Source organism: Leptopilina heterotoma, unplaced genomic scaffold (genome assembly GCF_015476425.1).
Source record: "Leptopilina heterotoma isolate Lh14 unplaced genomic scaffold, ASM1547642v1 Lhet_81, whole genome shotgun sequence".
In the NCBI taxonomy this organism is placed as follows: Eukaryota; Metazoa; Arthropoda; class Insecta; order Hymenoptera; family Figitidae; genus Leptopilina; species Leptopilina heterotoma.
Genome location: NW_025111185.1, coordinates 5,419,912 through 5,441,584, shown reverse-complemented (window position 1 = coordinate 5,441,584; position 21,673 = coordinate 5,419,912). Strand labels below are relative to the sequence as shown.

At 30.0% G+C, this 21,673-nt stretch overlaps 1 protein-coding gene across 2 annotated transcripts in view; it reads left to right on the top strand.

The window, feature by feature from the left end:
• The window catches only part of LOC122511380, a 145,450-nt gene that overhangs the window by 78,147 nt on the left and 45,630 nt on the right, over positions 1-21,673 (top strand). Inside the window, exons 1-2 of one of the 2 annotated variants that reach the window (XM_043626574.1) lie at positions 5,120-5,333; positions 16,139-16,199. The exons of the other annotated variant lie outside the window; for it this stretch is intronic. Of the exons in view, the coding sequence (XP_043482509.1) occupies positions 5,259-5,333; positions 16,139-16,199 (136 nt within the window). The 5' untranslated portion in view covers positions 5,120-5,258. Of the gene's footprint in view, positions 1-5,119; positions 5,334-16,138; positions 16,200-21,673 lie in introns of those variants that run through there. 2 annotated transcript variants of the gene reach the window in all.

Genomic DNA, 21,673 nt, shown 5'->3' with positions numbered 1-21,673 from the left:
ATTATTTATTAAATACATTTCGAACACATTCAAAACTATATACCGTCAATAGTTCGATTTATTTCGATATCCCCCTTTTTCTTCTATTCATACAAACAATATTTCTTTCTCAGAAATAATCAGCGAGACGATAAAACATAGAAAATCTCCTTTACGATGAAATTAGTTGCAAATAGAGAAATAAGGAAGAAACCGATTGAAATAATTACGCAGACTAAATTTAATCCGCTCTCAGTGAGATAACCCAACTTGCAAAGTTGTTTGTACTACTTTCGCGCTCGAATGAAAGTGTATAGATATATACTCACACACACAGAAAAAAAACTGTTGTTATGAGTTTATACAGTTTATAATAAAGCTCAATGAAATGTTTTTCAATTATTAATAGAAATTAATTTTCATCACACTCAATATGATGAATGGAAATTTAATTTCAATTGTTAATTTAGGTTTAGAGATAAGGCAACAAAAAAAATATTCAATATTTACGAAAGAGAGGAATGACTTTAATTATTGGAAATTAATTTTCATATGTATTATATGTGCAATCGTCCGCAAAGTAAACGCAATTTTAATTTAATTTGCTCAATTACTTTTGCTTTTTTTTCCTTTAATTTTAGGTCATCGCTGCTAAATAAAAGTTAATTATTATTATAAAAATAAAAGGTCAAAGATGCTTTACGTATTTTTTCGCTTAATTATCTTAATTATCTTAATTATCTTTTTTTGCCATATAAATAATAATTGATTTTTTGTTATAATAAATCAACTGTAATTAACAATATTTTGTTATTTTCAAAAGTAGAGTTTTTACAGGGTTGGCACAAAAATTTAATTTAATTTTTCTGACTTTTCCCCGGTTTAAAAAAAATTTCAATTAAAGTTTTTCAAAAAAAAATTTAATTCTTCAGAATTGTTAAGTAGTTAAAACTATGAAAAATTCAAATTTTCAAAGATTTTAAATTAAAACATTTTTAAAAATCAATTATTTCTAAAACATTCATGCTATAATGCTTTTAATATTCAATTATATAAAATTTTAACTAAAATTAATTTAAAATCAATTTTTATTGGAAAATTATAAGAGAATTCAATTATTTAAATATATAAGTTTATTTGTTTCGGACCACTGGCCCATACAAAAGAGTTGACTTAAGTCATCCTTATTAGTTACATTTTATTATTATGGTAATCCTAAATTTTTAACAACATTCTTTACATAATAGTTCATTGCTTTCACTCCATGTGTATCCGGATCGTTTAAAAGGTCGATACAAAAATCCTTTATCACTGACTCATCCTCACTATTACATAGGTATTGTTTTCGGATATTTTTAAACATTTGACACTCTATCAATATGTGATATAGTTCTTTCCCTTTCAAAATAGGTTCTCCACAGCAATTAATATTATTTAAATTCAATATTCCTTTTTTGTAAATTATTCTTAAATTATATTTATTAGTTAATCTAATTTGAGCAAACACCTTAATAAAAAAGAGTGGCAATTTCAATTTTAAGTAGGTTTGAGCTCCCTCTCTCAAAGTGAGATGAGGAAGTATCTGAAGAGAACCGGAGTTTGATAGGGAATTTACATCTTCAATATGCAAAAAATTTTCATATGTTTTTGATAATCGTTCTTTGTTTCTCTGAATAAATTCAAGATTCCAAGCAATAGTTTCTCCCATATCTTCGAACATTTTTTCAACTTGTACACACCAATTATACTTAATATTACATTTCGGAGCTTTCGATTGATTAATTAATTGTAATAAACAAAATTTGGGGTATCTTTCATTTCCCATACTCAAAATTTTTTCAATTAGGTTGAGTGTCTGTTTGAAGACCTTGCTCGCCAGTCGATGGGTTCCGGTCTCTAACCTAATCGCGTAATTAGGGGTGTTTTGCGGAAGCAACAATAATTTTTTATAAAAAGTCGTTTGTGTTTTTTCTATTTCATTAAGGTATCTAAGGCCCCATATCTGAATTGCATAAAAAAAGGTGCTACTAACTAAAGAATTAAATAATTTCGGTACTGAATCCCACGAATTTAACTCCATTCGGTTTATTACTGATATCGTAGAGTTCGCCGCTAATGCTGCAGACGAGGTCGCTTGTCTCAAGGTCTCTCCCGAAGATGCTGTATATGTTTGAGGAATTCCCAAATAAGTGTAGCTTTTTACAATATCGATTTTCTTATCCCCATACATAAATTTGATTTTTTTGTTTGATGTACGACCCCCTTTTTTATAAATAATGATTTTTGTTTTTTTTTTCATTTACTTCTAATTTATTTTTCATACAGTATTTATAAAAGGCCTTTAATATTTTTCTTAATGCTGCAGGAGAGTCCGCGAGCAATACGATATCGTCCGCATACGCAAGCAAAACAATTTCGTGTTGATGTCCCATGGATATCCCTCTTATTCCTTCTTCCCTCAAAAATTCCTCCAAATCTGATAAAAAAAGAGAGAACAAGATCGGGCTTGTTTTTTCTCCCTGGAGTAAACCTTTAGTTACTTTTACTGGATTTGAGGTACCGTTTTCGTTTTGAACCGAAATAGTTGCTTTGGCATAAAAATCGATTAGAATTTTTGTCATCTTGTAACCTAAACCCAATTTATATAATTTTTCCCACAACAAATTGTGTGAAACGGAGGGGAAAGCATTGCTAAAATCCACGAACAAAGCAAACATTTTGCCCCCTTTCGCATTGAGTCTATTCTGTATTAACGAGTTCAATACAAAGATATTGTCGATGCAGCTTCGATTTTTTCTGAATCCTGATTGAAATTCAGGAAGCAGATTTTCCTTCTCCGCCCATCGAGCAATTCTTTCTGTTATCACATTTGTAAATATTTTTGTAATACAATTGACCAGAGCTATGGGGCGATAGTTGCCTGGATCGTGTTCTTCGCCTTTTTTATGAATCATTTTTAGATTTACTTTAGACCATTTTTTTGGAACTTTTTCTTCTTGTAAAATCTGGTTAAAAAGGGTCCCCACATAATTAATCCAATTCGCAGGAAGATTTTTTAAAAATTCAAAAGAAACTCCATCGGAACCTGGAGATTTGTAATTTTTACTTTTTCTTAAGGCAGTGCTGATTTCAATATTAGAAATAGAGGATTCTAAAAGAGGATTACTTTCTTTAATTTGTATATTCGTTATTATATTTCCTGTTTTGTGTGAATTATCTAATTGAAAGAAGTTACTAAAATATTTATTCCAAATATCTAAATCAATGACATTTCGTTTTGTGTTATATTTATATCTAAATCTGTTTATTATTCTCCAGAACGATTTGGAGTCCCTGCTTAATCTTAGTTGTTCGAGAATTGAATTTTTGTGGGATTCCTTCTTTACCTTTTGTGTTTTATAATACATTTTTTTTAAATCATTATACTCCTTTATTGTTTCCTCATTGACAAAATTCTCTTTTTTACCTTTTTGTAATAATTTCTTTAAGTTTTTTTTTAACATCACGCATTCTTGATCATACCAAGGCTTAGAATTACCAGTTTTGCTATTTATTTTCGACGTCATACCGATTAAATTTGCCTTCGAGGATATTGCAAGTATCAAATCGTCCGCGAGTTGATCAATGTTTAGGGGGTCAGTTGGTACGTCACAGGGCTGAGAACTCATTGTTTCAGAGAATTCAAGACTTAGTTCATTCCTCCATTTTAATTTAATAATCGGTTGAATAATTTTTTCTCTTTTTTCTAAAGTTATAAAAATTGGGAAATGATCCGATCTTGTCACCATCTGAAAAACTTCAAAATTTTTTATCTCCTGAATTGCTAGTAAATTTACCCAAGCTAGATCGTTAGTCGATTTTTTGTTATTTAAAAAGTAAGTATATTGACCTGAACGGTCCCCCGGGGATCTACCATTTAATACAATATAACCATTGTCCTCCATGCATCGTACCAACTCTCTCCCTTTTTTATTTACAATTTTGTCTTGATTATTTCTAAACGGCGTTATATATACATTATCTGGAAGAATTTCTTCTTGCATTTGATTTAAGTTTCCTATTCTAGCGTTGTAGTCGCCTCCAATGTAAATTGGAAGATTGGAGTATTCATTATTAATTAAATTAATTATGTCGGAAAATTCAATAAAAAATGATTCTATGTTCAAATCGGGTTTTAAGTAAGTGACACCAAGTACAAATTTATTATTTGTAGAGCTAATCTCGACAAAAATATATTGTTCTGAAATTTTGATAACTTTGTGTTTATATTTACTAGAATTCAGCGCGATGAGAAGACCACCACTCGCTCTTCCCCTTTCCGCTGATTTTACTGCTGGGCTTGTGATTAGGTTAAAGTTGAATGGGGGACAATATTGAGGTGGGGAAGTCAGCCAAGTTTCCGTAACGCACACTATGTCGTTAAGATTAAGAAGGGGGGTAATATCGTTCCAGTTGCACCATCCTTTCACGTTCCAGAAAATTATTTTGCAATGAAGATCCTTTGGGTTGAGCTATGTTTCTTTCCCATTTTTTAATTTTATTTGTTGTTTCGTTGTTGGTTTAGTATTTAAAGGGGTTAAAGGAGTTTTAAAAGCTTTATCAATGGTAAGGAGTTTCACGGTTTTTTGTTTCTTAAGGTTTTTATTTTTGGAGCCTTTTTTTCTTCCCCTTTTGGTCCCACTGGCTGTGGAGGCTGCAGAAGACGAAGATTCTTCACTATCAGAGGTATAATAAGCTGTTTCTTTCTCTTCCGTAATTTCTATTGTTTCCAATAGTTTTTTTACTTCCTCGACATTTAGTGTATTCGAATCGACGGTAATGTTCCCACCTTTAATCGTAGCTTCTTTTCCATTTTGTGCCAGGAAATCTTTATATTTGATTAAGATTTCATAATTTTTTCGCCTTCTATCTCTCTCCTCCTTCGAGATGTCGTTGGCCATACTATAGTTTAAGTCCGATAATTTTTTTCTGCCTTGAAGGAATAGAGACTTCCAGTTTGTGTTATTAAACGATACCAGAATCGGTCGCGACCCTTCCTGTTTACCAAGTCTTCTAACATCGGTAATGCTCTCTGATGGTATTTGTGCGTTTACTTTGCTGACAATTTCCAAAACAGATGCGAACAGATTTTTGTTTTCGTTAGTCGTGTCCGGGACTTTATATAGTACGACTCTTTATATAGTTCTTGCTCTTGTTCATTTTTTCAACAACTGAAAACAACTAATAATTTCGGTGTTGTGCTTACTCAGTGATTGTTTCTGTGAAGTGCATTGGTGAACATGAACCCCGAGAATTCAAATCAAACTCTGGAAACAGACCGTCTCACAAATCTCTTACTTTCCATACAAGAAGAAGTAAAGCAGACGAATAATAAATTGGATCATATTATTTAAATACAAAAATAAATTTATTGAATAATTGAATATTTCTTAAAATTTAATTCTCATAAAGAATTTCATCAACAAATTTTGGAAATAATTGAATTCTTTTCAAGAATTTTAATAAAAATTTTAGGAATAATTATATTTTTCGAGGAATTCAATATTCTATAAAAAATAATTCAAATTCTGTGATTAGTTTTATTATTTAAGAAAATAATTGAATTCCTATAAAAAAATTGTATTATTTACGATAATAATTAAATTGTTGTGAAGAATTTTATAACAAAATTTAAAATAATTGATTGTATTCGAAAAAATATATGCCGATTCTTTTTTAAATATTTAAATTCCTGTGAAATTTTTATTATTTATTAAAATAATTGAATATTATTTGCATGTATGTGAAGTTGGCCCCACACTTTAAAAAAAATTAAATTCCTGATAGTTTACACTGAGAGAAGTCCGGGAACTAATACGTCCCGTGCGAGGCTTGAGTGATAATTTTGAATGTTCTTATGTGAACCCTCGATCGGGACGTCTCAAGCCCCGATAAAAAACGTGGAACGTCCCGAAGCGGGATTACTTACAACTTTTAGTTTCGGCCACGAGTTGTTCTCTCACATGCGGGAACAATGTTTGACGGACTCGGGGCGTCTGAGCCCTAGATTCGAAACATCTCAAACGCAACAAGAACAGTAGCTTATAGCGACGTCTAGCGGTAACTATTTCGCCCTGGACTTCTCTCAGTGTAGTAGGGGAGAGTCTCCAGTTGTGAGACGGGTTTTATTTTTGACCCGTAAATTGTAAACGGGTAAACGAAATTGTAAATAAAATATACCGTTCGAAAGGTAACAGAAATACGCAACTTTTATTAAAAGAAAGTATAGTGTTTCGATGAACTCAAAAAATTTTACGATACATTTACCGAGCACATCGCTTTTTTCAAAAAAAAAAAATGTCTCCAGTTGTGAGACACTCATTAAAAATTGCTAAAATTTAATAAGTTTGACATAAAACGTTATGTTTAGTAGAAATAATTAAATATATTAATAATATATATTATTATATAATAAATAATAATATTTATTCGCCAAAAAATGACTACCAAATAAACACAATTTAATAGCTTCAACAAGAGCAATAAAATTGATTTCTTCTAAATCAATTGACTTTTTTCCACTTGACATGCCCAAAAATACTAAAAAAAAACCAAAACAACATTTAAATAGTATGTCTCACAACTGGTGATATGCTGTGTCTCACACCTAGAAATTGGCGCTATTTTGAAAAAGGAAAATTAAATTATTTCCAACCGTAGATTGGAACAATGCAATATTGCATCACAAAATATAAAGAAAACACTAAAAGAAAATGCATTACATTTACCTTTTCTAATTAATTAACTTGGAAAAAAAGTACTTTGCATTTATTGAAAAAACGCTTTTTAGTCGATTATCACACACAGTGTTGGTATTTAACAAAAACAGTTTATATATCCGCTTCGGCGTACACGAAAAAGTTGGCTCATATAAAAAGAAATGTTTTTATATAAACCAATCGGCTTTTTAATATTGCATGTTAAAAAAATTGACTGTCTCACAACTGGAGGTGTCTCACAACTGGAGACTCTCCCCTATAGTTAGTAATTAGTATAGAGTATAGTTAGTTAGTATAGTTCCTGATAGTTTTTAGAAATAGTTCCGGTGATTAAATGGTAAAAAATAGGTTTTTTCATAATTAGGGCCAACTTCCTGTGCAGAAATTAAAATGTGGGCCAGATAGGGTACTGGACAGTTTTCCCGATCTCTGGTGTGGCTCTGGGCAGAGAAACTGACCAGTGCCCGACTAGTGTGTGACGCTGTTCCCGACCAATGCCCTACTTAGGGAAAAACTGGTCAGGGCCTCGTCAGTTTTTCTTAAAATTGCCCTATTTTGTGAGGTTAATTTTATTCAAAAGAAATTACAATAAAATTACTGTAATTAAAAATATTATTATATTGGAAACATAATAAACATATTCATTATATTATATACAACATATTTATACATAACATAATGAGGTATTATAGTCATTTTGACTAATTTAAAAGTGAAAATGATAAAAATAATATAATTTCAAGAATAGAAAAACTTAAAAATTTTTGAAAAATATAATTTTTGGTTTTATGATTAATAAAATTTATTAATAAAATTTATTAATTATGTTTAAAAAATAGTTATTAAATATTGAAGATGTTAACTTTAACAATCTCTCCGAATCATTTTCTCACTTTAAGCTAATATAATATAAAATAATTATTATTATTAAAATAATATAATATAAATACAAACCAAATGATAAATTCATCCTATAAATTAATAATTATTAAAATTCATTAAGTATAATTTATTAATAATTGTTTATTAATTATTATTTTTTAAATTCATAATTTTTATTTTTAAATAATTGTATAATAATTAATTATTTAATAACTATTATTATTCGTTATTTATAATTTAGTTGTTATTATTAATAAATAAACTTTCTTATAATATTGTACTTAAAGAAAAAAAAATTATATGTATTTTCGTTTTTTTAATATATTACCATAATTATTTTATAAACTGTTTTAAAAGAACACGCTTTTTTAACTTAAATAACTGTATTAAAAAAGTTAAGTTTAAAAAATTAAATTTATTTACATGCTTTTAAAACGAGGAAAACTGTCGAGGTCCTGATCAGAGCCCTATTTAATATCTAGTGAACACCTCACTTGGGGTTTTGGCCAGAATTTCTGGTCAAACCCATAAGATAAAAAAATTCTTAAAAATGTAGTATAATTACTCCGTTTAATTAATTTCTTCAATTGTTTATAATTTTATTATGGGAACTAATTTGAAAAACTTAATTCATTTACACTTTATTCAAACGAGGAAAACTGTCGAGGCCCTGATCAGTATTCTATCTAAAATCTAATGAACACCCTACCTGGGGTTCTGGCTAGGAATTCTAGTCAAACCCCTAAAATAAAAAAATTATTAAATAACTAAAATAATGATTGCCTTTCATTGTTAATAGCTTCTACAACAAAAACGAATTCTAAAAACTTTATTAAAAAAAAAAATTTTAATAGGGAAAACTGTCGAGGCCCCGACCAGAACCCTGTTTTAAATAGGGCAAAGTGGGGCATTTTCTGCACGGGTTCACGCAGCCCCCCACTATTGAAAAAATGGTTTTATAATACCCAATGGGAAATTTACAACTGGCGTAGTACTGCGCCAGTACTGGCAGCACTGGCGGCAAGGCTGAGAGCCAGCACTGGCATGGCACTGGGATGATAACGCCGTCTGGCGCTGCCGAAGTACTGTCTGTCAGTGCTGCCAGACAGCGCTGGCGCAGCACTGGACCAGTGCTGGCTGAGAATATTGCCGCAATAAATGCCGTATTGTTATTAATTAGTCGTAAATTCATAATTATAAATAATTTAACAACAAAATGGTAAATAATGTTAATAAATAGTTATTATTCATGAAATATTTCTCTTCTTAAAGAAATTGTATTAAAGATGGAGACTAACAATGGATATAGTAAATGAAGTAGAAAAAAATTGTTTATAACATTTAAAAATTAAATAATAAACAATTACAGTAAGTGTGCATTAGATTTTCATATTTTAGTACACAACGATTGGAATCTAGAAATATCGCAAACCTATGAAAATAAACAAAATTGATGACGAGGGGAATCGAACCTACGACCTACGGACTAACAGACTAACGCTCTAACCACTATGCTAACGACACATGTGTACAGTAAAGTATTAATATCTCAGTATCATTCAGACATAATTATTGAGTCAAAGATGAGAAAAAAATAGGGATACGTTAGAAATAATAAATTGAAATAAAATAAATTAAACTAAATTTTAAATAATTAAATTAAATTACTTTACTTATTGCATTTAACATTTTACGTAATTCTTAAATTACGTGGCAATTTTTTAATAATTTTTTATTCATAGTAAGAAGTATAATAGTACCTATTTTAATAAGAACCAAATTATTGGTGAGATTAAAGTTTAAATTTTGTTTATAATTTTAATTTGTTTAAATAATTTATTATTTACAAAATTAGACAATTGTGTTAAATTGTTATTATCAAATTTAATAAGAATAAAAAATGAACAACTGAAAAGTAAAATATTAATTTTTTTCAATAAATTTATATTTATAAACATTCATAAACTTTTTTTATAATTTTTTTCAAGTTTATGTCAAAAAAGCAATGTTGGCAAAGAGCGTCGTGAACAATTTTTGTATACTCAGCCAGCACTTGCCGCCGTGGCTTGTCCAAGCTTTGGCGAAACAAAAATTCTGTACTGCGCCAGCACTAGTTGTCGAGGCTCGGCTAGACTACGCCGAACAATCGTCTGAGTACTAAGCCAGTGGTGAACATCGGCACTACACTGGCATTTCCCATTGGGTATAATTAGAGTTCTGATTAGTTTTAAGAGAGTTCTAGAGTTCCCTGCAGTTTATATGAATAGTTCTGCTAATCCGAAGTCATAAAAAAATAATTGAAAACACGAGAATTTTTCAAAAAAACTAATATATTACGATACAAGAATTCTTATTAGAGTTCTGTGAGCCCCCAATAATGTTTGATAAAAAACCCTTATAACAATTTTTTCAATTTTTTTAAAGTTTAAAAAAAATTGTTTTCCCAGGTGCGAATTTAGGTTGGCCGCCAGAGTTTGAAGGTTGGCCCAAGGTTGGCCTAACTTTGGCAAGCGAAGTTTTGGTTGCTAGAGTTTGCCCAACTTTGGCAAGTACTAGTGCCCACAGTTGGCCCGACTTTGCAAGCCAACCATTAAATGCAGAGTTTAACCAACCGTCGGGCCAACTTTGGCGACAAAGGTTGGCACAACTCATCAAAACGTAGTGTAAAAGACTTTCAGTTTCGGTCGGCCAAACTCTGGGCCACGGTTAGCCCGACGGTTGGCAAAACTTTGTCAAATGCAGTTTAAATGACTTGATTTTTCTTGGTCGGCCGAACTCTGGGCCACGGTTGGCCCGATGGTTGGTAAAACTTTGTCAAATGCAGTTTAAATGACTTAAACTTTCTTGGTCGGCCGAACTCTGGGCCACGGTTGGCCCGACTGTTGCAGCTTTAATATACATTTTGCGTTATGCACTCCCATGTGAGCGTAGCGTAGTGGCCAGTGTATAAGTCTTCGGTGCGTTAGGTTAGGGGTTCGATCCCAGCGAGCGATAGATATTTTCGAAAATGTATGTATGAGATTGTGTTTAATAATAATAGGTAAAGGTTATATCTGATGTTCCCGCTAATAATAACGTGTTAATTGTTTAAATAATGTAGTTTTTTAATAATTTTTTACCTTTGGCTGTTGAAGTTGGCCAAACTTTGAAAATTGTGGTTGGCCCAACTTACGCATCTAAAGTTGTGCCAACTTTGGCGTCAGTCTTTGGACCAACCATTGAAATGTATAGTTGGCACAACATATGCATTGTAAGTTGGGCCAACTTCCTTATGAGTTGTCGGGCCAACCATCGTCGCCATTAGACGGCGACCGTTATCATCTATATGGTTGGCCCAACCTCTGACACGAGAAGTTGGGCCGACTTTGTATAAGTTGGCCCAACTATGGGCCGACCAAAAAATCGCACCTGGGTTTTTGAATAATTGAGGGCTCGGATCGAAGAACCGACGCTTGTAAATGCCCAGAACATTGCGAAGCGTCGGTTCTTCGATACGAGCCCTCAATTAAAAGTTCTAAGAGTTCAGATCAAAGTTCTGTTAGCCCCAAATAGTTTTTGATAAAAAATCCTTATAACAAATTTTTTAAAACCTAAAAACTACTGAACTACAAATCTTTAAAGTTTCAAAAAAATTTTGTTTATTAAAAATTGAGAGTTCCATAAGTTCTGATCAGAGTTCTGTTTGACCCCCATTGAGATCGATAAAAAAAACCAAATTACTATTGTATTATAATTTTTTTAAGAACTCGATTGTGGTCTTACAGAACTCTTAACATAAGTCCTAGAACTTGTAATAAATCAAAAATAATTTTTTTTTAAATTCAAAGTCATGTAGTTTTGGAGTGTCAGAGTTTAGAAAAATTGTTATTAGGGTTTTTATCGAACGCGATAGGAAGCTCACAGGACTCTGATCAGAACTCTGAGAACTCTCAATTTATCCAAAAAACAAATTTTTTTTAAACTTTAAAGTCTTGGAATTCAGTAGTTTTTGGGTTTTGAAAAAAACTTTGTATAACACTATTATTTTTGCAAAAAAGAGTTCTGGCCTAATAGTTCTGGCATCGTTGCGAAGAGTTCTAGAAGTATTTCTAATAACATTTTACTCTGAACTCAAAATCCAAAAAGTTACAGGACTTTGAAAATTACAAAATTTTACAATTCAGAGTTCTAAGAGTTCTGGCACCGGCATAAAGAGTTTTAGAAGTATTTCTAATCACATTTTTCTCTAAACCCAAAATCAAAAAAGTTACAGGACTTTGAAATTTTCAAAAATTCAAAGTTCTGAGAGTTCTGATTAGAGTTCTGGAATCGGCGTAAAGAGTTCTACAAGTATTTATAATGACATTTTACTCTGAACTCAAAATCAAAATAGTTATAGGACTTTGAAATTTCCAAAAATATCAAAAATTAAAAAACCAGAGTTCTAAGAGTTGTGATTAGAGTTCTGGGATCGTCACAAAGAGTTGTATAAGTATTTTTAATGACACTTTACACTAAACCCGAAATCCGAAAGTTACAGGATTTTGTAAAATTTTCAAAAATGTCAGAAATTAAAAATTGAGAGTTCTGAGAGTTGTTATTAGAGTTCTGTCAATAATATGTTTTAGTTATTACCTACAGAAATTTGAAAAATTAGATTTTATATAACAAATTTTAAATTAATATAATAAAATAACTATTTTCTAGAAACATGATAATATGTAAATTTATAAATATAAATCATTAAGTTAACGAATTCAAACATTTTTTGAACTTGTAGACCAAAGTGAGTTTTTGCATTATAGTGCTCTGATCAGAACTCATGGGACTCTCAATTTATGATAAAAAAATTTTTTTTGGAAACTTCAAAGTCTTGTGTTTTAGTAGTTTTTGGGTTAAAAAAATTGTTATAAGGATTTTTTATCAAAAACTTTTTGGGGCTGACAGAACTTTGATCAGAACTCTGAGAACTCTCAATTTATCCATCGCAAAAAACAAATTTTTTTGAAACTTTAAAGTCTTGTATAGTTCAGTAGTTTTTGGGTTTTGAAAAAGTTGTTATAAGAGTTTTTTATCAAACATTATTGGGGTCTCACAGAACTCTGATCAGAACTCTCAGAACTCTCAATTTATCCAAAAAAACAAATTTTTTTTGAAACTTCGAAGTCTTGTAGTTCTGTAGTTTTTTGGTTTAGAAAAAAATTTTATAAGAGTTTTTATCGATCTTGATGGGGGGCTAACAGAACTCTGATCAGAATTCTTGTATCGTAACATATTTAGTTTTTTTGAAAAATTCTCGTGTTTTCAATTATTTTTTTTTGACTTCGGATTAGCAGAACTATTCATATAAACTGCAGGGAACTCTAGAACTCTCTTAAAACTACTCAGAACTCTAATTATCAGGGTTCCTAAAGAATCTGGAAATCATGAAAATGGTATGGGATTTTTAAAAGGCTTTTGGAAATCAGGGAAATCATGGAAAAGGCCTGGAATTTTCAAAAGTTTCTAAATTTTTCCTGTTTTCCATTTTTTCTCCTCAATAGAAATTCAATTAGAAATTTTAAGATATAATATATATTATACGACGTGGAAATTAAATTTAAAAGTCCACTGGGATTTCCTAAAAATTTGACCTGAAAATCATGGAGAAAAGGTATGGAATTTTAAATTCGGATTTCTGTAGGAACTCTAGAACTATTGTAGAGGAAGTCAAAACTCTAAAAAAAATTTAATTTTTTTTAAAGTGAGTGGCCAACTTCACATACATAATATTTGCAAAGTATGAATATCGAATTGAAAGAAAAATTTTGAAAATAATTCAAATTTTGCAAAGAATTTTATTAAAATTTTTGAAAATAATTTAATTTTGAAGAAGAGTTTTTTTTACTTTTGGAGATAATTGAAATCTTGACCAGATTTAAAAAGAATTTTTGAAAATACATCCTAATGGAATTTTTCGAAGAATTTTAATACTTTTGAAAATAATGAATTCTCTTGATCAGTTTCATTGGTTATGAAAATAATTGAATTTTGCAAAGAATTTATTAAAATTTTTGGGGCGGTATCAATTGCCCAAAATTCAACTGTATACAGGAAAACTGCACACGTTCAAGTGCACACGGGAAAACTGTATACAAGCAAATTTAAAAAATAAAATCATTAAATTAAATTTAAATCTGTACAAATTTAAACTGCATACCGGTAAACTGACCACGGGAAAACTGCACACTATTAAAAATTGCAAATTTTAATAAAAAAATGAAATTAATTTAAACTGTATACAGTTTAAATTAAACCGACAGATTGGCTCGGTCGGATGAATGCCTGGCTCGGTGGGCGGACCAAGGGTACTTGGTTCGCGCCCATTTGGCTTGGTATTTTTCCGGCACGTGAGACAATCTGAGCGGGAGGTTTGACGTCGAGGTATAATGATGTGCACCGTCGATTATTGTCCGGTACACACCATTAGAACTCGACTGTCGATAAACCGGTTGTACTCAGGAGAGATTTTCTACAGTTTCCCTCTCCACTGGCGAGAAAACCCATTAGACGGGTGGTCCAGGCAAATGCGAGTACTCCTAATCTTCAAGTCGCTCTGTAGGCGCAAAAATTTAGTATTAAGAAATGTTTGTAAGGAATGTTCTACGGTTGTAAAAACACTTGTATAGCCAAGATTGTAGGCTTAAGACGCAGACGGGTGTATAAACAAATAAAAATAAAATACAGTTTAAATTAATTTCATTTTTTTTATTAAAATTTGCAATTTTTAATAGTGTGCAATTTTCCCGTGGTCAGTTTACCGGTATGCAGTTTAAATTTGTACAGTTTTTAAATTTAATTTAATGATTTTATTTTTTTTTTGCTTGTATACAGTTTTCCCGTGTGCACTTGAACGTGTGCAGTTTTCCTGTATACATCAGTTGAATTGTAGGCAATTGATACCGCCCCAAATTTTGGGGAAAAATAATTGAATTACTTCGAAGAATTTTATTATTTATATGACAGGGATAGTTAAAAGGAATCTACGGTCCGAAAAAAAGATTTCGAGAAAAACGACTTCGAAGTTTACCAAGTTGATTTTTTTGCACTGTTTTTTGTCAAAGTACCTAACTTTGAAGTGAAATTGTGAGAAAACTAATGCAGCTAGAAAGCTGCGGTTTAATGCATTGGAAAGAGTGGCCCGTTTACTATAAGAATCAATAAAAAAAGTAAAAATCGATTTTTTTGGCCCGCAGGTCTCTTTTAACTGTTCCTGTCACATATACCTAGGTGATTGAAATGTTGACGAGAAATTAATAAAAAATTTTGAAAATAATTTGAATTTCTGCCAAGAATTATTTCTGAAAATAATTTAATGTTACAAAGAATTGTATTAAAATTCCTGAAAATAATTTAATTTCAGAAAATTATATTAAAGGAATTGAAAAAATTTCAATTTTCAAGATAATTACTATAAAAACTCTGGTTTTTGGTGTCAAAAATATTTATCCAATGAAGCATTTGACAAAAATGTGGAAAAATCGCTTTCAATCTATAAACAGTTAATTTTGACGTTCCATAACTATTACTTAGACAGTGGGCATTGCGTCTGAATTTAATCCCCCATTTTTTTCGAATCGAGAAAATTAATTTACCAATCAGTTCCTGTACCGATGATATCACGAAGAAAATGCTCTCAACATTTTCGTATACAATCGAATACCATAAGCTAATCTTTGCAACTTAGATCGAGTACAACCTTCTTTGTATATATAAGTACAATCCATTCGCGAATCACGATCTCGAAATTTCTCCTCAAGAATAGAATATAATAGAATCAATGAGTTCAGAGAAACAGTTATCGTGTCTTCTAATCAACGAGAGATTACATTCTGATTCTGTTTGGCTTATTCAAATTGAGTTAAATAAAAATTTCCCCATGTTTCTGAATTGTATTTTCGAGAAGAAAAAAACAAATTTTTTTTTATAAATTATCATCGATGATCTTGAAAGATATAACACGTAATCTGTTAAAATGAAAATAAAATAATTTTAGTTGCAGTGTGAGTGTAGAAAGGGAATATTTTTCTGCATAATACATATATGCGAAGGATAAATATTGTATAATTTATCAAACAAAATTTCAAATACACATTTTAAGTATAATCATGGTATCTTTTAATACAGCTTAGGTGATTTCTGATTTTCCTTCCTGCATCATAAAATATATATCATCGATCTGTAGCTATGGCTGACAGCAAATTACATGACAACCAGCAATCTTGATGAGTAAAATTCGAGAGACGCGCTGCTGTCAGTAAGCAATATATATGTAATTATTGTTATTACCGTTATAGACGAAAGATGCATATCTGCTTTTAACGGGTTATCGAGTTGTAAAATTGATGGAAATTCAAGCTTTTCTCTAGGAATAATTTTTGGATAATAGAATTACATTTTTTCACTAATATAAATTTTTTATTTTGTTTCGTACTAAAAAAAACTGTTTTACTCTCTTGTTATTCAACATTCTTAATGAAGATGTTATTTTTCTGTTTCAGGTAAGATTATTTGGATGTTATTCATATATGTCAGTGACGATTCTTTTCTTTATGATCCTCAGTGAGTAAATGCGATTTTTTACATGGGTTGCCACAAAAATTAAATTTTTTTTCCCTGACTTTTCCTTGAGTTTCAGGCAAAATTTTGACTTTCTCCCTGACTCTAAAGAATATTCTGATTCTCTCTAAAAATTATTAGATACTCAAAAATATGTTCTGTAACATTTATTTACGAATTTTTTTAATTGTAAAATTATTCAAAAACATCAATAGACTAAGATTTTCAAAAATTTCAAATTCAAACCTTTTTGAAATTCAACAACTTAAAATAATTATATAAAAATGATTGTAACGATTAATTTTGATTAAGTAAAATGAATTATATGTTAGATTATAAATAAGAAAATAATAAATTTATATGAAATTAAAATATGAGAATATAATGATAACGGTTTATAAAAATATAAATAACACGAGCCAATTATGATCTTGGAGATTTAATGTCTTTAAAAATCAGATAATATTTATACAATTTTGTCTATATAAAATAAATTTTAATTCGCGTGTCGCGCAACACACATACTGTTCATACACATACAATTCAAGAAAAAATGAATATATAAATTGTATCAAATAAAGTTCGTGTTGGTGATTGATTATAAAGATCGAATCACAATTTATAAAATAAATTGTTTAAGACACATAAAAAATAGACAAAAAGAGACAACAAATAGAAAACAATAAAAAAACAAATCAAACTTATCCAGTCGGTGGATCGTGAAGAGTAGAAATTTGGATTACAGCGTGGCTCCAAGTTAAGTCCCACGTGGTGTAGGCACTATCGGATTGCTCTCGTCAAATGTAGTTATTTCGGCAAAAACGATTAATGTTTGCAAAGGTTCCTTTCGTCAGGGCCCAATAATCAGGAACACCTCGAAATTGATTCCCACAGGAGAACTCCGTCTCCGGACTCTAGACCACGCCGTCCTCAATTCCCTCAAGGCCACAATTTTAGCGCCACACTTTTAATTTAATTAATAAAAATTTACAAATTATAAACTTTGAAACAAAGAAGCGAAGGGAAAGCAAAATTTTGAATCTACTTTAAAAATAAAAAACTAAAAATATTAAACAATTTAAATTCAAACAAAAAATACCTTTGTGCTGTCGGCGACTCGCAAAATGTGGCTCTAATTATTAATCCACCGGACCATGGAAAGTGGGGACGACGCGATCGCGGAAATTAGTTTTATTACCCCCGTAACGCGATACCCCACCATTAGGGAAATTCTCCCTACTGTCCAGCAGTGCCCACACCTCGCCAACCCTTTAGGCTCTCTTTTCAAGAAATGTGCGCGAAACTCATTGAAAAGAAACCCAGAAACACAAGACTTATTCTCATAAGAATAAAATTCAAATACCTGTTTATCCCTTCATGATCGACTGATAGAATCATTATTTTATATTATAAGAATATTGTTACTGCAACTGCTTCAAATTATTTGCATTCTATAATGCTTCTAATATTTAATTATCTAAAATTTTAACTAAAATTCATTTTTAATTGTTTTATCAACAAATTTTTAAATAATTGAATTCTTCCGACGAATTTAAATAAAATTTTCAAGAATAATTACATTCTTCGAGGAATTCAATAAAAATTGTATCAAAAGAATAAAAATTTTTCGATGAGTTTTATTATTTATGAAAATAATTGAATTGTTGTAAAGAATATTATAAAAAAAATGTTAAATAATTTATTTTTTTCGAAAAAATGGATGCCAATTCTTTTTTAAATAATTGAATTCCTGCGTGAAATGTTTATTATTTTTTAAAGTAATTGAATACTTGCGATGAATCTTATCAAAATTTTATTTAAATAATTGAATTCTTTATTGTCAAATTTTATTAAAATAGTAAATAGATATTGAAAATCATTGAATTGAGAACAAATTTTGACAAGTATTTTATTAAACTTTTAAAAATAATTTTTTTTAGAGAAGAATTTTTATATTTATTAAGATAACTGAATTCTTGACGAGAATTTTTAGAAATATGTTTGAAAATAATTGAATTCTACTGCTATAGGAGCACAAGAAAAAATAATGCATCACTTATTTTTAGTCAAGGAAAAAAATAAAAATTTAAAAAAAAATTTTTGACAATTTTTTTTAATTAAAATTAATTTTTTACCAACCACTGTGTGCGTCAAGGGTTCTACTTTGTATTTTCTACTTTATTCTACTCGTAAGAATAAGTAAAAATATTGTACTACTTATTTTTAGTCAAGGAAATAAATTTAATTTTTTTAGTTTAATTTTTTAAAACTTATTTTATCTTGAAAAAGAAAATAAAATTATCTATTTATATTATACTATTATTAATATTTCTCTTAAACTGAAAAACATTTATTATTTATGTATATGATAATATGATTATATTATAAATAATATTAATATATTAATTGTTTTTGAGAATGATATTTAGTTTTTTATTGAATATTAATTGAATTGTTTGCATTCCTTTAGAGTATGAAACTGAAGTTTGTACTAACGTTTGTTCGACGAAAAATATAATACGTAACAATCCCCGCCTCAAATCCAATTTCTTTTCACATATATATTATAAACATTAATGTTAGAAGCCATTAGAAATTATTTTCAAGTGGGAACCAGGTCGGGGAGGGCAACGATTTGGATTTTTTGTCACGGATTTTTCGAAAATTCAGAAATTTCGAAACAATTTCTATTTCCCAGCCTCAGATTCAATTTTTTTTCCACATTTATTATAAATACTAATGTTAGAAGCCATTAGAAATTATTTTCAAGTGAAACCAGGTCGGGGAATTTTTGAAAAATTCGTGACAAAAAATCAAAATCGTTGCCCTCCCCGACCTGGTTCCAGTTGAAAATAATTTCTAATGGCTTCTAACATTAGTATTTATAATAAATGTGGAAAAAAATTGAATCTGAGGCTGGGAAATAGAAATTGTTTCGAAATTTCTGAAATATCGAAAAATCCGTGACAAAAAGTAAAAATCGTTGTCCTCCCCGACCTGGTTTCACTTGAAAATAGTTTCTAATGGCTTCAAACATAATTGTTTATAATATGTGGACGTACACATGAAAAGGGCCCATATTGTCGGTTCTAGTTTTCGAGATAATCGCAATTTAGTAATTTTTGAGCAAAATCTTAATTTTTTTTAATTTTTTATTATCAATCTACATGTTTTTTCAAGTCGAATCATGCGATTTTCATTAATTTATCGATAATTTAACTGTTCGATTTCATTGGTTCTTTAGAAAAATGAAAAGGGCCCCTTTTGTCGGTTTAAAACCTCCTGATTTTTCATCTTTATAAGGTGCCTTGGACTGAAAACAATTCTTATCTGAATAACTTCCCAGAAGAACCAGAGATATTGATGTTAGAGTCTTTTTTTTGTAATTGTCGAAATGAAAATTTGGATATTGCGTCAATTTTTTCATAATAGAGACTGTTAAAAAATTTTAAATAACTTTAATTTCTATTCTTTTTCTTCGAATGACACAATAAAATTGTACCTAATCATTAATCTTGTAAAAAAATGGTTTTTTAATAAAAAAAAACTGTCCTTTTTAGAAAAGGGCCCATATTGTCGATTTTTCCTATTTTCAAAATTAAGAGGGGGGGGGATGGTTTTAAAAATTTAAAACCTGTTGGTTTTTTATCTTGAAGGTGCCCTGAACTGGAAACAATTCTTATCTGAATAACTTCCAAGAAGAACCAGAGATACAACAATTAGTTGGTATCGCAATCTTTAATTCCGTTTTCGTCGAAATGAGGTTTTTGGCGTTCTAAACTTTGAAATTCCGTAACTCAGCGAATTTTTAACCAAAAAAGTTCTAAGACAACTCAAAATTTTCCAAATTTTGCCAGGAATACGCCCATATAGATAACTCCAATAGTGCCAAAATGGGCCCTTTTCATGTGGACGTCCACATATATATGTGAAAAATAATTGGATCGGAGGCGGGGAAATAGAAATTGTTTCGAAATTTTTGAATTTTCGAAAAATCCGTGACAAAAAATCAAAATTGTTTCCCTCCCCGACCTGGTTTCACTTGAAAATAATTTCTAATGGCTTCTAACATTAGTATTTATAATAAAAGTGGATAAAGTGTATAAAGTGTATAGTGTATAAAGTATAAGTGTATAGTGTATAAAGTGTATAAGCAAAATAAATAAATTCAATTCAATTATATTTTTCGTCGAACAAACGTTGGTAACTTCAGTTTCATGTTAGAGCCTGTTTAGCGTTTAGTCTGACTTTAATTTTTTTGTTTCATTACCAACACAAAATTTTTAAAAATGAAGTGGTTGCTGATAACTGTGTGCCAGCTTCAGCTTCATTTTAATTTGATATACACTACCGTCGGGAATTATCGGTACGGCTACACGCGCTCGGCCCAAAAACATACCAATCTTTAATAGGCACGATTTTTTTGTAAATACAAATGTCAGAAATTTAACAAATGTACCATTCGAAAGATTATTAAATTCTACGATTAATGGTACATAACTGAAAATGTTAATAATTTATACAAAGATTGCAGCAATTGACAAATTTGACAAAATAATTTTAAAAATAAAATTTTTTTGGAAATTTTTTCAACCCCTGCACATTTTTCAAAAATTGCAAAAAAAATTTGAAACTTATATATAGGTGTGATCATTCAAGTCCCATCTTTAATTTAAGACCAAAAAAATTCAAAAATCTTAATCGGTTAGCGAGATATCATTATGGACGAGCATTTTCAGCCAAAAACCGTTCAAAATCGACTAATTCAATGCATTTGTCAAAAAATATGCTCGGACGTTTATAATGATATCTCACGTTCCTAATAAGATTTTTAAACTCTTTTGGTCTTAAGTTAAAGATGAAATTTGAATGATCACACTTATATAAGTTTCAAATTTTTTCTACAATTTTTAAAAAATGTGCAGGGGTTGAAAAAATTTCCAAAAAAATTTTATTTTTTAAATTGTTTTGTCAAATTTGTCGATTGTTGCAATCTTTATATAAATTATTAAAATTTTCAGTTATGTACCATTAATCTTAGAATTTAATAATCTTTCGAATGGTATATTTGTTAATTTTCTGACATTTGTATTTACAAAAAAATCGTGCCTATTAAAGATTGGTATGTTTTTGGTCCGTGCGTGTGCAGCCGTACCGATAATTCCCGACGGTAGTGTATACACGGAGAGAAAAATCTAGCTTTAATAGTATGACACTACCTATACTAATTTCGCATGACTATAGTCACGCTTCAAACGCATGAATTCATACCCAAAAACCATGGGTCCACGCTTCACCATGGTTTTTCGGTATGTTTTCATGCGTTTGAAGCGTGACTATAGTCCATGCGAAATTAGTATAGGTAGTGTCATACTATTAAAGCTAGATTTTTCTCTCCGTGTATATATATATATATATATATATATATAAAAGGATTCGCTAATAATACTACTCCACAAAGGTGGAGTCGTCGCGTC